Consider the following 12,432-nt stretch of genomic DNA (forward strand, 5'->3'; position numbering starts at 1 on the left):
CTTCTACAGAAGAGCCCGAGATGATCGAGATCGGTATGATCTCAGCGGACGATTTAAACAACGAAAATTTCACTGTATCTGGGTATGTAGACTTTTCCGAACTTGATCAGTTTTATAACATGAAGAACACAAAACACACAGAGGCTGTGGTGACCGCATCTTTGAAAGTTTTAACCGACTATTGTGCGAAAATGGAAACAACGTTGACCGCCGTTGAGCGCATGACACCGACCGAACTGAGCGATTTTCTTCGGGTGTTTTACACCAGCGTACGGCGAAAATGTGGCGAGTCGTACGCTAAGCGTTCAATGTTCACACTAAGGTATGGTTTAAGGAGACATTTCCTGAAGACTATTCACGTTGACATAGCAAATGATGTTACTTTCAATCGAGCAAATTGTACGTTTTTCACCGTGTTGTCCCAGCTGAAAAGTGGCGTAAAAAGACATTTTGTGGAGGCAAGGGATTTCCAAAAGATTTTTAATTCTAGCGTTACAGACTGCAACACGCCACGGGGCCTTCAGAACAGAGTGTTTTTGTACCTAATGATGAACGTTTGCTGTGGCGGACGCCGGAATCTACGCGGAATGAAGAAGTCCCATTTCAACGTCATGACGGATGCAGTTTCCAATAGAAGATTTGTGAGTTTCGCACGGGACAAAACCGGCAATCTAAAGAACAGCTACAGAGAGAGGGAGGAGGATAGTGACGATGGAAATGACAGTGACGAAGATGTAACCATCATAAACACCAGCTCCCAGAACCGAATGTACGCCACACCGGACAAACCAGAAACTTGCCCTGTGTTGACTTTCGAAAAGTACATCGCGAAGCTCAATCTAGCTTGTGACTTCCTCTGGCAGCGACCCAAGAGGTATCGGGTCGCGATGGTGGAAGGCAAAGCATGGTATGACGCCATACCTCTCGGGAAGAATGGGCTCGGCAACAAGATGAAAGAAATCTCCACGGAGGCAGGCTGCTCAAAGCTGTATTCAAACTTTAGCTTGAAATTAACGAGTAGGATGAGAGCAAAGAACGGGAGAATGTCAGGTAAATATTGCATTATTTATACACTAGACCCAGTAACTGGGGCCCTGTACTCCTTTTTTCAAAATGTTGTCATTAGCCCTACCAATGATGACAACATTTTGAAAAAAGGAGTACAGCGCCCCAGTCACATTGGACAGATGTCAAAATCCAGTTGTGTCATTTCAAATTTTGCGCTGAAAAAGTCTGAGAACTACATGTATGAAATCTATTGGAAAATGAGTAAACCACAAAATTGATTTTAACATGTTTCCTCTTTGGATCTAGGCTCTCTCTGGACAATACTGGTTATTACTAAAAATTGTTGTTCGTACAAGTAAGCATAAAAACTAAACTTGGTAAAGAGCAATGGAGAGCTGTTAAAGTCACCTGGAAGTGGTATTTTGTCAAAATAAAGCTTTTGTCACTACAATACATGTGTTTTGATGAGTGGAATATGAATAAACAATTTACTAAGGTTTAAAAAAATTGTTTCAAAGTTATTTACAAATTTGAAAATAAGCCCGACCCGAGAGGGCGCTGTTCGTGACTTACATCGAGGCGTGATGAATCGCATGCAGTGCCAACACAACATTTTGCACAAGATAGTGACGCTTGGCGCAAGCTAAAAACATGCCCTCAAAGTTGAAACAAAACCTGATTTATAAATAAATTGTTAAAAACAATTACTCAAAAAATTATATTATTGTTCAGAAACATTATTCTCTACTGTTCGAAGAAGAAGACAAAAATTCTATTTTCAGGTGACTTTAATAGTTTAGAACAGTGGAGGAACGGCTCCCTCTGAAGTAACTACATGTACATGTACATGTATACTCTTTGAGAAGACAAAAGAGGTACATGTACTCACCCAAAATTAAAAAGACTTATATTAGGCTTGAAGCCTTTAACTACTACATGTAGGCATCTGGAACGCACACTATTTGTGCAACAATGGTGTTTTGCATTTCATTATTCTCTTACAACTTTGATGACCAGTCGAGTCAAACTTTTCACAGATTCGTTATTTATACATAATTCATGTTGTACATCTGTTGGGACACACCAAAGGAAATTACTGGTCTTTGAAAACTACCAAAGCTGTCCAGTGCCTTTAATTTAAAGGCAGTGGACACTTGGTAATTACTCAAAATAATTATTAGCATAAAACCTTACTTGGTAGCGAGTGATGGGGATAGGTTGGCAGTATAAAACATTGTGAGAAACGGCTCCCTCTGAAGTGGAGTAGTTTTCGAGATAGAAGTAATTTTCCACGAATTTGATTTCGAGACCTCAAGTTTAGAAATTGAGGTCTCGAAATCAACCATCTAAACGCACACAATGTCGTGTGACTAGGGTGGTTTCTTCTTCCATTATTATCTCGCAACTTTGATGACCGATTGAGCTCAAATTTTCACAGGTTAGTTATTTTATGCATATGTTGAGATACACCAACTGTGAAGGCTAGTCTTTGGCAATTACCAATAGTGTCCACTGCCTTTAACAAAACAATGCTAACTGACTTGCCTATAATGCACTGACGTGACGCGTGTGTTACCTTTCCTTGCCAGGATGCGATTGCTCGTCTGAATACTACTTCACAGATTCTTCAGACATCCGGGAGACGACTGGACCCGGTTGGTACGGAGACGTCGCCTCGTCATCGGACGACGATGGGACACTTGAAGATGAGCAACTCAACATTCATGACAGCATCAAACAGGAGAACTTTGATGGAGACTTTCACGGTAAGGAATATGGACGAGTGATGAGGTCACCGGTAGGCCTTGGCGGCTAGTTAAAGTAACTACTCGTCTAGTCCCGCCTCAAATAGTCGCGATTTTGACACTACATGTAGTTGCGACTAATTTTTTATTTCCAAAGATTGCGCGGGGGTCGAGATAAAGTGTATTTTCATGGTAGTCAGCAGGGCTACATATTAGTCAAGAGTTTGTAGTAGCCCTGATGAGATTTTGGTAGCCCGAAAACATATCTTGAGTCACGGCACAAACGTAACAATACACCGTGGTAACCGCCCAGTTCATTGCTGCTGTTTGTGATTTTTGCACTATTTTCCCACTAGCCCGCCGGGATATCAAACTGGAAACATTAGTAGCCTGGCTGTTAATCTGGTAGTAGCGGGCTAGTGGCAATTTCGACCCCTGATTGCGGCATAGTGTTTGCCGCAGGCGCAATAGTACAAAATCACGCTGAAAGGATTGAAGGATTGTGTCACTGATGTCCGATTGTGTTTCGCAAGTAAATCTTGTCATTGTGATTAGTCGTGAGCGATACAAATTGGTCCACCAACGGGGTAATCGCGACTACTAATTTTTGTAGTAGTCGTGGCTCCAAAATTCACAATGTAGTTGAAAAACGATTGTCAAGTAAGATATTAATAGTCGCAACTACGAAACTAGTCGCACTAGTCGCCCAGGCTTAGTCACCGGTAAGCCTGAACATGTACGACTAGTGTAGAAGTTGCAATTCTTAATTGCAATGATGAGTTATGACTTTTGCTTTTCAACTACTACAAGAATTTTGACTATTTGGTTCGTCGTGATTACATACATGTAGTGTCAAAGTCGAGACTTAGTATGCATAGTTTAGTAAGAGACGAACAGTTGTTCAAACAAGAAACAAATCTTCACTGTTCCCTCGAACTTGCTGCTGTTTCGTACAAAGCGCTAGAAATCAACCAACGGTGGGAACGATCAAGAAGATTTCAAACCCTACTAATGTACATGGTGTTACTGTAAACCTTACTAGATTGTATCTCCACCATGCAAAGTTTCAAATCCTACTCATGCACATGGTGTTACTGCAAACCTTACTAGATTGTATCTCCACCATGCAAGGTTTCAAACCCTACTCATGTACCTGGTGTTACCGCAAACCTTCATGTTTCCGCTATGCAAAGTTTCAAATCCTACTTATATTTATTTATCATTTCAATGACAGATGAACAGCAGACAACGTGTACAACTCAAAACACGGTGGATGTTCGTCAGAATTCCGAAGAAACTGTTACCATCAAAATGGAAGTCATAGAGAGTCTTCTAGACAATGCTAACTCAAATCAAATGTAAGTAATTTTTTTGTTTGAGTTTTTGTTTGTTTATAAATATGTACATGAACGTCGACACAAGGCCTGAAGGCTGCTTCAAGTTGTGGGCTACATACAAGTCAACTATTATTCCAGTTAAGCTTGGGCGATATCGATTTATTTTATTCACGATACATCGCCGACAATATATCGCGATATTCGATATAATTGCGATTAATTAAATTTGACATCATCAGTCTTCAAACTCCCAGTGAAAGTTGTAGAAGAGACAGTCATAGCATAAGAGAGGTGTTCTAATGACCTGTTGTTCTGGTTTTACTCCAAACCTATGGGGTGCAAGATCAAAATCGTTTCCAAATTAGTATCGCGATATTCGATAATATCGTGATATTGCTTAAGCTTAATGCCAGTGGCTGTTGCCACCTACTTCTGGTGCTGCAACAGGGTAATCCCCCCCTTTACAGTCCATATAGATGGCTTGGGTATCATCAATTAGAAGCCTGGGTCCAATATCATAGCGCTGCTTAATGGTAAGCAAATTTTCGTGCTTACTGTAGCAGAAGAATTTGCTTAAAGGTGTAAGCATATTTCACAGGTTAGCAGAAAAATTAGGCGGCCAATTGATTTGCATTGTGATGTCATTTATTTTTGTGCAGTAAGCACCGGAAGGTTAGCACGCCATTTCGTGTGCTTACGGTTAGCAATGCTATGAAATAGAAATCATTAATTTAAGCAGAAAATGGCCGCTAAGCAGCGCTATGAAATTGGGCCCTGGCTGGTAGAGCAGAAAGCACTACCTCCTCAACTTTTCTTCAAGTCAAGTTGATGTTTTTGTGGCGCACTTTTTTTCTAATTGATAGAGTCAAGGGTTTGGAATTTAAACTGGCGGGTTGTGCCTGAGGGGCCTAGCTCGCTGGACCCAATTCCTGCGGTGCCCTGTGCTTTTGTCTTAGTGCCCTGTGCAAGGTTCCTTTACACTAGATTTTCCTCCTCGAGTTGCCCCTCATACACCAGAGGGAGATTGCTGTGCCCAATCAGGAGCAAAGTTCCAGACCTGCACCTCCTTATAAAGAATTCTCATCAGAATTTAATATTTTCGTTAATCTTTTCCTTGCAGCCTACCATCAAATGCAAGCCATGCTACAACGTCTAACGGAACCCAGTGTCCAGTGGTTGCAGTCACACCTTCTGGCTCAAACATTCACATCGTCCAATCCAATCCCTACCCCATTCAACTTAAAAAGAGTAATACGAAACAGATGACAAGAAGCTCAAACAGAAACTGTATAGAATTGGCATCTCAGCAAGTGGAGAAATCGATGGACAATGATGCAGATCAGCAGCAGTTTTTATCTGGAGGCATTGGCCAGATATCAGGGAGCAGCGCCCGACAGCAGCCTTGTGGAAACCAGAGTCGGTGTCAAGACACCACAGTTAAATCGAGTACTATTCAAAATGTTCCCATCTCAGGACGGACTACTACTTTGCCGAAAAGCTCTTCAGATAACCCACTCATTCAACCTGTGAATGGCTTCGATCCTGGGGATCGGCAGACTCCCTCATCATCAGCAACACCTCTCGGGCAAGATGCTGGGATGCGGCCTTCTAGTGGAGCCGGTGTTGCCATGGCAATGCAAGCATTGGGGGACGATGAGCTTCTTCAACTCCAGAAGGATGTCTTGAGGATGCAGAAAGAGAATTTGGCGCTGGAGAGGGTGAAGATTCGTTTGGAGATTGCCAAGTTGGAGGCGGAGACGAAGAGACTTCAATCCGAGAATAGGAACTGAATAAAATGGTTTGCAGTTAACGCCAGCGAAGCAGTGCGCTTTACAATAGTGCCATACAGTCATTGGGCCAAGTACCGTCCCTGTAATCTTTCTCAGCTCTGTTGGGAGTACCTGTATTCAACCCTAGGTTGCCAGTATGCTCCAAAAGGTTTTGGAAACAAACACAGGTATCCATACGGTGGCTGGCTAAATTGATTGTTTGACCCTCGAAAGTTGACTTGAATTAATTTGAAAGTACTAGTTTAAAGCCAGTGGACACTATTGGTAATTGTCAAACACCAGTCTTCTCACTTGGTGTATCTCAACATATGCATAAAATAACAAACCTGTGAAAATTTGAGCTCGATTGGTCGTTGGAGTTGGGAGATAACTATGTAAGAAAAAAAAAAACCCTTGTCACAAAAAGTTGTGTGCTTTCAGATGCTTGATTTCGGGACCTCAAATTCTAAACTTGAGGTATCAAAATCAAATTTGTGGAAAATTACTTATTTCTCGAAAACTACTCCACTTCAGAGGGAGTCGTTTCTCACAACGTTTTATACTACCAACCTCTCCCCATTACTCGTTACCAAGTAAGGTTTTATGCTAATAATTATTTTGAGTAATTACCAATAGTGTCCACTGCCTTTAAGACACAATGAAAAGTGATTCTGGCCAGAATTTCAAGATGTGAAAAATACCAAAATATTATGAATGATTTTCTTATCAAGTTCCTTAATTCTGACAAGGCATTTGTTGCCTTAAGTGTTTTTTCTTGCCATAGAAGATGTCAATTATTCTCGATTTTTGTCAAATTTGTCTGATCAATAAGTTCATTTTGTAAACATGTGCAATTAAAATTTCACCTTAAATCACATCATATACAGTGCCAAAAAGTATAGATATAAATTTAAATTAAATTAGCCTAAGTCCGTTTTTTGAGATACATGTTAGATCCTTAGTTCAAGTTAAATAATTTTTGTTTGATGTAATAGTTGCATTTTAGATGTGTTTTGTTTAGCTAACACGTTTTATGCTAAACAGAACTGGTGACTGCAGGTTAACCAGTTTATACAGAATCCAATCATTGTTATGTACACCTGTACAAGTATTCCAAAAGGAATAAATATATTGTTAATTTTAGCCAAAATAACAAGAAACATCAAAAGAAAGGAGCAGCCAATTTGGCTCAACTTACGTAAAAAATCAAAATGATGAAGTCACCTGGCTATCCCTTTGTAATTTTGGCTCAAATGATGTGAAACATTTTATAAACACTTATTGTAAATGTAAGGCAACACTTGATAAATACACAAGGCAATCTAGAGCAAAATATGATTTAATAAGATGCAAGGTTATAAAGGCTATAGACTTGGCATTTTTGGCGTACACAAGGCTATACATCTAGTGCATTTTAGAGCAAAATTTGATAAAGACACAAGGCTTTAAAATGCACAAGTCTATATAGCCTTGTGTAGTATCTTGCTCTAAATTGCAAATACTATAATAGCCTTGTGTACTTATCAAATCTTGCTCTAAATTGCATAAGACTATAGCCTTGAATTTTTTATCAAATCTTGCTCTAAATTGCAAAGACTATAGCCTTGTGTACTTATCAAATCTTGCTCTAAAATGCATAAGACTATAGCCTTGTGTGTTTATCAAATCTTAAGCTAAAATTCACAAGACTATAATAAGCTTTGTGTCTTTATGAATTTTAAAGCAAAACTTGATGAAAGACACAAGGTTATAGTCATATGCATTTTAGAGCCAATTTTAGGAAAAATGTGATAAAAGACGCAAGACGCCTTGTGCATTTTAGAGCAAAATTTGATAAAAGACACAAGGCTATAGCCTTGTGCATTTTAAAGCAAAATTTGATAAAGACACAAGGCTATAGTCTTGTGAATTTTATCAAATTTTGCTCTAAAAGACACAAGGCTATAGCCTTGTGCATTTTAAAGTAAAATTTGATAAAAGACACAAGGCTATAGCCTTGTGCATTTTAGAGCAAAATTTGATAAAAGACACAAGGCTATAGCCTTGTGCATTTTAGAGCAAAATTTGATAAAAGACACAAGGCTATAGCCTTGTGCATTTTAGAGCAAAATTTGATAAAAGACACAAGGCTATAGCCTTGTGCATTTTAGAGCAAAATTTGATAAAAGACACAAGGCTATAGCCTTGTGCATTTTAGAGCAAAATTTGATAAAAGACACAAGGCTATAGCCTTTTAAAGTAAAATTTGATAAAGACACACGGCTATATTTGAAGCAAAATTTGATAAAAGACGCAAGGTTATAGTCTTATGCATTTTAGAGCAAAATTTGATAAAAGACACAAGGCTATAGTCTTGTGAATTTTATCAAATTTTGCTCTAAAAGACATAAGGCTATAGTCTTGTGCATATTAAGGCAAAATTTGATAAAAGACGCAAGGATATACATAGTCTTATGCATTTTAGAGCAGAATTTGATAAAGACACAAGGCTATAGTCTTGTGAATTTTATCCAATTTTGCTCTATAAGACACAAGGCTATAGTCTTGTGCAATTTTAGGAAAAATTTGATAAAAGACACAAGGCTATAGCCTTGTGCATTTTAGAGCAAAATTTGATAAAAGACACAAGGCTATAGTCTTGTGATTTTTATCAAATTTTGCTCTAAAAGACACAAGGCTATAGCCTTGTGAATTTTATCAATTTTTGCTTTAAAAGACACAAGGCTTATAGCCTTGTGTATTTTAGAGCAAAATTTGATAAAAATCACAAGACTATAGCCTTGTGTCTTTATCAAATTTTACTTTAAAAGGTTATAGCCTTGTGTCTTTTATCCAATTTTGCTCTAAAAGACACAAGGCTATAGCCTTGTGTCTTTTATCCAATTTTGCTCTAAAAGACACAAGGCTATAGCCTTGTAGCCTTGTCTTTTAGAGCAAAATTGGATAAAAGACACAAGGCTATATCCTTTTAAAGTAAAATTTGATAAAGACACAAGGCTATATTTGAAGCAAAATTTGATAAAAGACGCAAGGTTATAGTCTTATGCATTTTAGAGCAAAATTTGATAAAAGACACAAGGCTATAGTCTTGTGAATTTTATCAAATTTTGCTCTAAAAGACACAAGGCTATAGTCTTGTGCATTTTAAAGCAAGGCTTACCCCTTGTTGTTTTTGTTCAAATGACATGAAACATTAAAAGGAATGAGCAGAAAGGCTTACCCCTTGTAGTTTTGGTTCAAATGACATGAAACATTGAAAGGAATGAGCAGCAAGGCTTACCCCTTGAAGTTTTGGTTAAAATGACATGAAACATTAAAAGGAATGAGCAGAAAGGCTTACCCCTTGTAGTTTTGGTTCAAATGACGTGAAACATCAAAAGGAATGAGCAGCAAGTCTTACCCCTTGTAGTTTTGGTTCAAATGACATAAAACATCAAAAGGAATGAGCAGCAAGGCTTACCCCTTGTAGTTTTGGTTCAAATGACGTGAAACATCAAAAGGAATGAGCAGCAAGGCTTACCCCTTGTAGTTTTGGTTCAAATGACGTGAAACATCAAAAGGAATGAGCAGCAAGTCTTACCCCTTGTAGATTTGGTTCAAATGACATGAAACATCAAAAGGAATGACCAGTAAGGCTTACCTCTTGTAGTTTTGGTTCAAATGACATGAAACATCAAAAGGAATGAGCAGCAAGTCTTACCCCTTGTAGATTTGGTTCAAATGACATGAAACATCAAAAGGAATGACCAGTAAGGCTTACCTCTTGTAGTTTTGGTTCAAATGACGTGAAACATCAAAAGGAATGAGCAGCAAGGCTTACCCCTTGTAGTTTTGGTTCAAATGACGTGAAACATCAAAAGGAATGAGCAGCAAGGCTTACCCCTTGTAGTTTTGGTTCAAATGACATGAAACATCAAAAGGAATGAGCAGCAAGGCTTACCCCTTGTAGTTTTGGTTCAAATGACGTGAAACATTAAAAGGAACGAGCAGCAAGATTTACCCCTTGTAGTTTTGGTTCAAATGACATGAAACATCAAAAAGGAATGAGCAGCAAAGCTTACCTCTTGTAGTTTTGGCTCAAATGACATGAAACATCAAAAGGAATGAGCAGCAAGGCTTACCCCTTGAAGTTTTGGTTCAAATGACATAAAACATCAAAAGGAATGAGCAGCAAGGCTTACCCATTGTAAAGTTGGCTAAAATGACATGAAACATTAATAGGAATGAGCAGCAAGGCTTACCCCTTATAGTTTTGGTTCAAATGACATGAAACATCACAAAGAATGAGCAGCAAGGCTTACCCCTTGTAGTTTTGGTTCAAATGACATGAAACATCAAAAGGAATGAGCAGCAAGGCTTACCCCTTGTAATAGCAACTCAAATGGCATGGAACATTAAAATGAACGAGCAGCAGGGCTTACCCCTTGTGGATTTGGTTAAAACGACATGAAACATTGAAAAGAATGAGCAGCAAAGCTTCCCTTGTAATGGTGACTCAAATGACATGAAACATCAAAAGGAATGAGCAGCAAGGCTTACCCCTTGTAACAGCAACTCAAATGGCATGAAACATTAAAATGAACGAGCAGCAAGTCTTACTCCTTGTAGTTTTGGTTAAAACGACATGAAACATTGAAAGGAATGAGCAGCAAGTCTTACCCCTTGTAGATTTGGATAAAATGAAATGACACATCATCAGGAATGACCAGTAAGGCTTACCTCTTGTAGATTTGGTTCAAATGACATGAAACATCAAAAGGAATGACCAGTAAGGCTTACCTCTTGTAGTTTTGGTTCAAATGACATGAAACATCAAAAGGAATGAGCAGCAAGGCTTACCCCTTGTAGTTTTGGTTCAAATGACGTGAAACATTAAAAGGAACGAGCAGCAAGATTTACCCCTTGTAGTTTTGGTTCAAATGACATGAAACATCAAAAAGGAATGAGCAGCAAAGCTTACCTCTTGTAGTTTTGGCTCAAATGACATGAAACATCAAAAGGAATGAGCAGCAAGGCTTACCCCTTGAAGTTTTGGTTCAAATGACATAAAACATCAAAAGGAATGAGCAGCAAGGCTTACCCATTGTAAAGTTGGCTAAAATGACATGAAACATTAATAGGAATGAGCAGCAAGGCGAACCCCTTATAGTTTTGGTTCAAATGACATGAAACATCACAAAGAATGAGCAGCAAGGCTTACCCCTTGTAGTTTTGGTTCAAATGACATGAAACATCAAAAGGAATGAGCAGCAAGGCTTACCCCTTGTAATAGCAACTCAAATGGCATGGAACATTAAAATGAACGAGCAGCAGGGCTTACCCCTTGTGGATTTGGTTAAAACGACATGAAACATTGAAAAGAATGAGCAGCAAAGCTTCCCTTGTAATGGTGACTCAAATGACATGAAACATCAAAAGGAATGAGCAGCAAGGCTTACCCCTTGTAATAGCAACTCAAATGGCATGAAACATTAAAATGAACGAGCAGCAAGTCTTACTCCTTGTAGTTTTGGTTAAAACGACATGAAACATTGAAAGGAATGAGCAGCAAGTCTTACCCCTTGTAGATTTGGATAAAATGAAATGACACATCATCAGGAATGAGCAGCAAGTAACCTTGGCTAAAATGACATGAAACGTTAAAAAGAATAAGCAGCAAGGCTTTACCCCTTCTTAATTTTAGCTAAAATGACATGTGAAACACCAAAGGGAATGAGCAGCAAAGCTTACCCCTTGTTGTTTTGGTTCAAATGACATGAAACATTAAAAGGAATGAGCAGCAAGGCTTACCTCTTGTAGATTTGGTTCAAATGACATGAAACATCAAAAGGAATGAGCAAGGCTTACCCCTTGTAGTTATGGTTCAAATGACATGACACATTATCAGGAATGAGCAGCAAGTAACCTTGGCTAAAATGACATATGAAACATCAAAAGGAACGAGCAGCAATTGTATTTTAGGCATAATTGACGTTAAACATCAGAATGAGTGAGCCTTGTCTGTGTAATTACACCTTTAAACTGACATGAAACATTTAAAGCAAACAACAAGACTTACCCCTTGTTTTTTCGGCTGATCACAGGGCTGCATTTCTCAGTTGGAGAGCACCCACAAGTTCAAGAGCATCTGTTAAATTTCCTTCACTCGCTAACCTCTTATACACGCAGTCTTGTTATACCTCAGTAACAAATTTGATTGGTCTAGAACCAATCATGTGATGTGATACAAAAACGCACAATATACCATGGCTAAGGATGCGCACTACACGTTATGCGCAGCGCACATCCTTAGCCATGGTTGATGTGTTTTGTTTGTGTACATCACCTTGATCGTTCGCACATTTGGATGATTTCCAGCACTTTGTATGACGAAACAACCATGGGTTCGAGGGAACAGTAAAGAATGGTCTGCTTATTAAACTATGCATACTCCATCGTAATAATGTTTGAAGATGACAACAGAACTTCGAGAAGAGGATTATTAATGTTACCAAGGTATAACAAAACAATTGTTTCAGGCTGTGACGGGGTCCATAGGTTTTGTACACCATCAGGGGGAAATGGCACCCTCGG

At 38.8% G+C, this 12,432-nt stretch overlaps 1 protein-coding gene across 1 annotated transcript; it reads left to right on the plus strand.

Annotated features, from left to right (window-relative positions):
• On the plus strand, nucleotides 1-8,531 carry LOC139950988 (uncharacterized). The gene is made up of 4 exons (XM_071949813.1): nucleotides 1-1,050; nucleotides 2,598-2,774; nucleotides 3,988-4,111; nucleotides 5,211-8,531. The coding sequence occupies exons 1-4, from the start codon at nucleotides 21-23 to the stop codon at nucleotides 5,878-5,880; spliced, it is 2,001 nt and encodes a 666-aa protein (XP_071805914.1). The 5' UTR covers nucleotides 1-20; the 3' UTR covers nucleotides 5,881-8,531.
• Nucleotides 8,532-12,432: the final 3,901 nt, after the last annotated feature.

Source organism: Asterias amurensis, chromosome 18 (assembly GCF_032118995.1).
Source record: "Asterias amurensis chromosome 18, ASM3211899v1".
Classification (NCBI taxonomy): domain Eukaryota; kingdom Metazoa; phylum Echinodermata; class Asteroidea; order Forcipulatida; family Asteriidae; genus Asterias; species Asterias amurensis.

Bases quoted from the DNA above. Each gene is read 5' to 3' on its own strand.
- LOC139950988 (XM_071949813.1), top strand. From the start codon at position 21: ATGATCGAGATCGGTATGATCTCAGCGGACGATTTAAACAACGAAAAT. The intron at 1,051-2,597 runs GTAAATATTGCA...TTTCCTTGCCAG, and splicing joins AAAGAACGGGAGAATGTCAG to GATGCGATTGCTCGTCTGAA. The intron at 4,112-5,210 runs GTAAGTAATTTT...TTTTCCTTGCAG, and splicing joins AATGCTAACTCAAATCAAAT to CCTACCATCAAATGCAAGCC.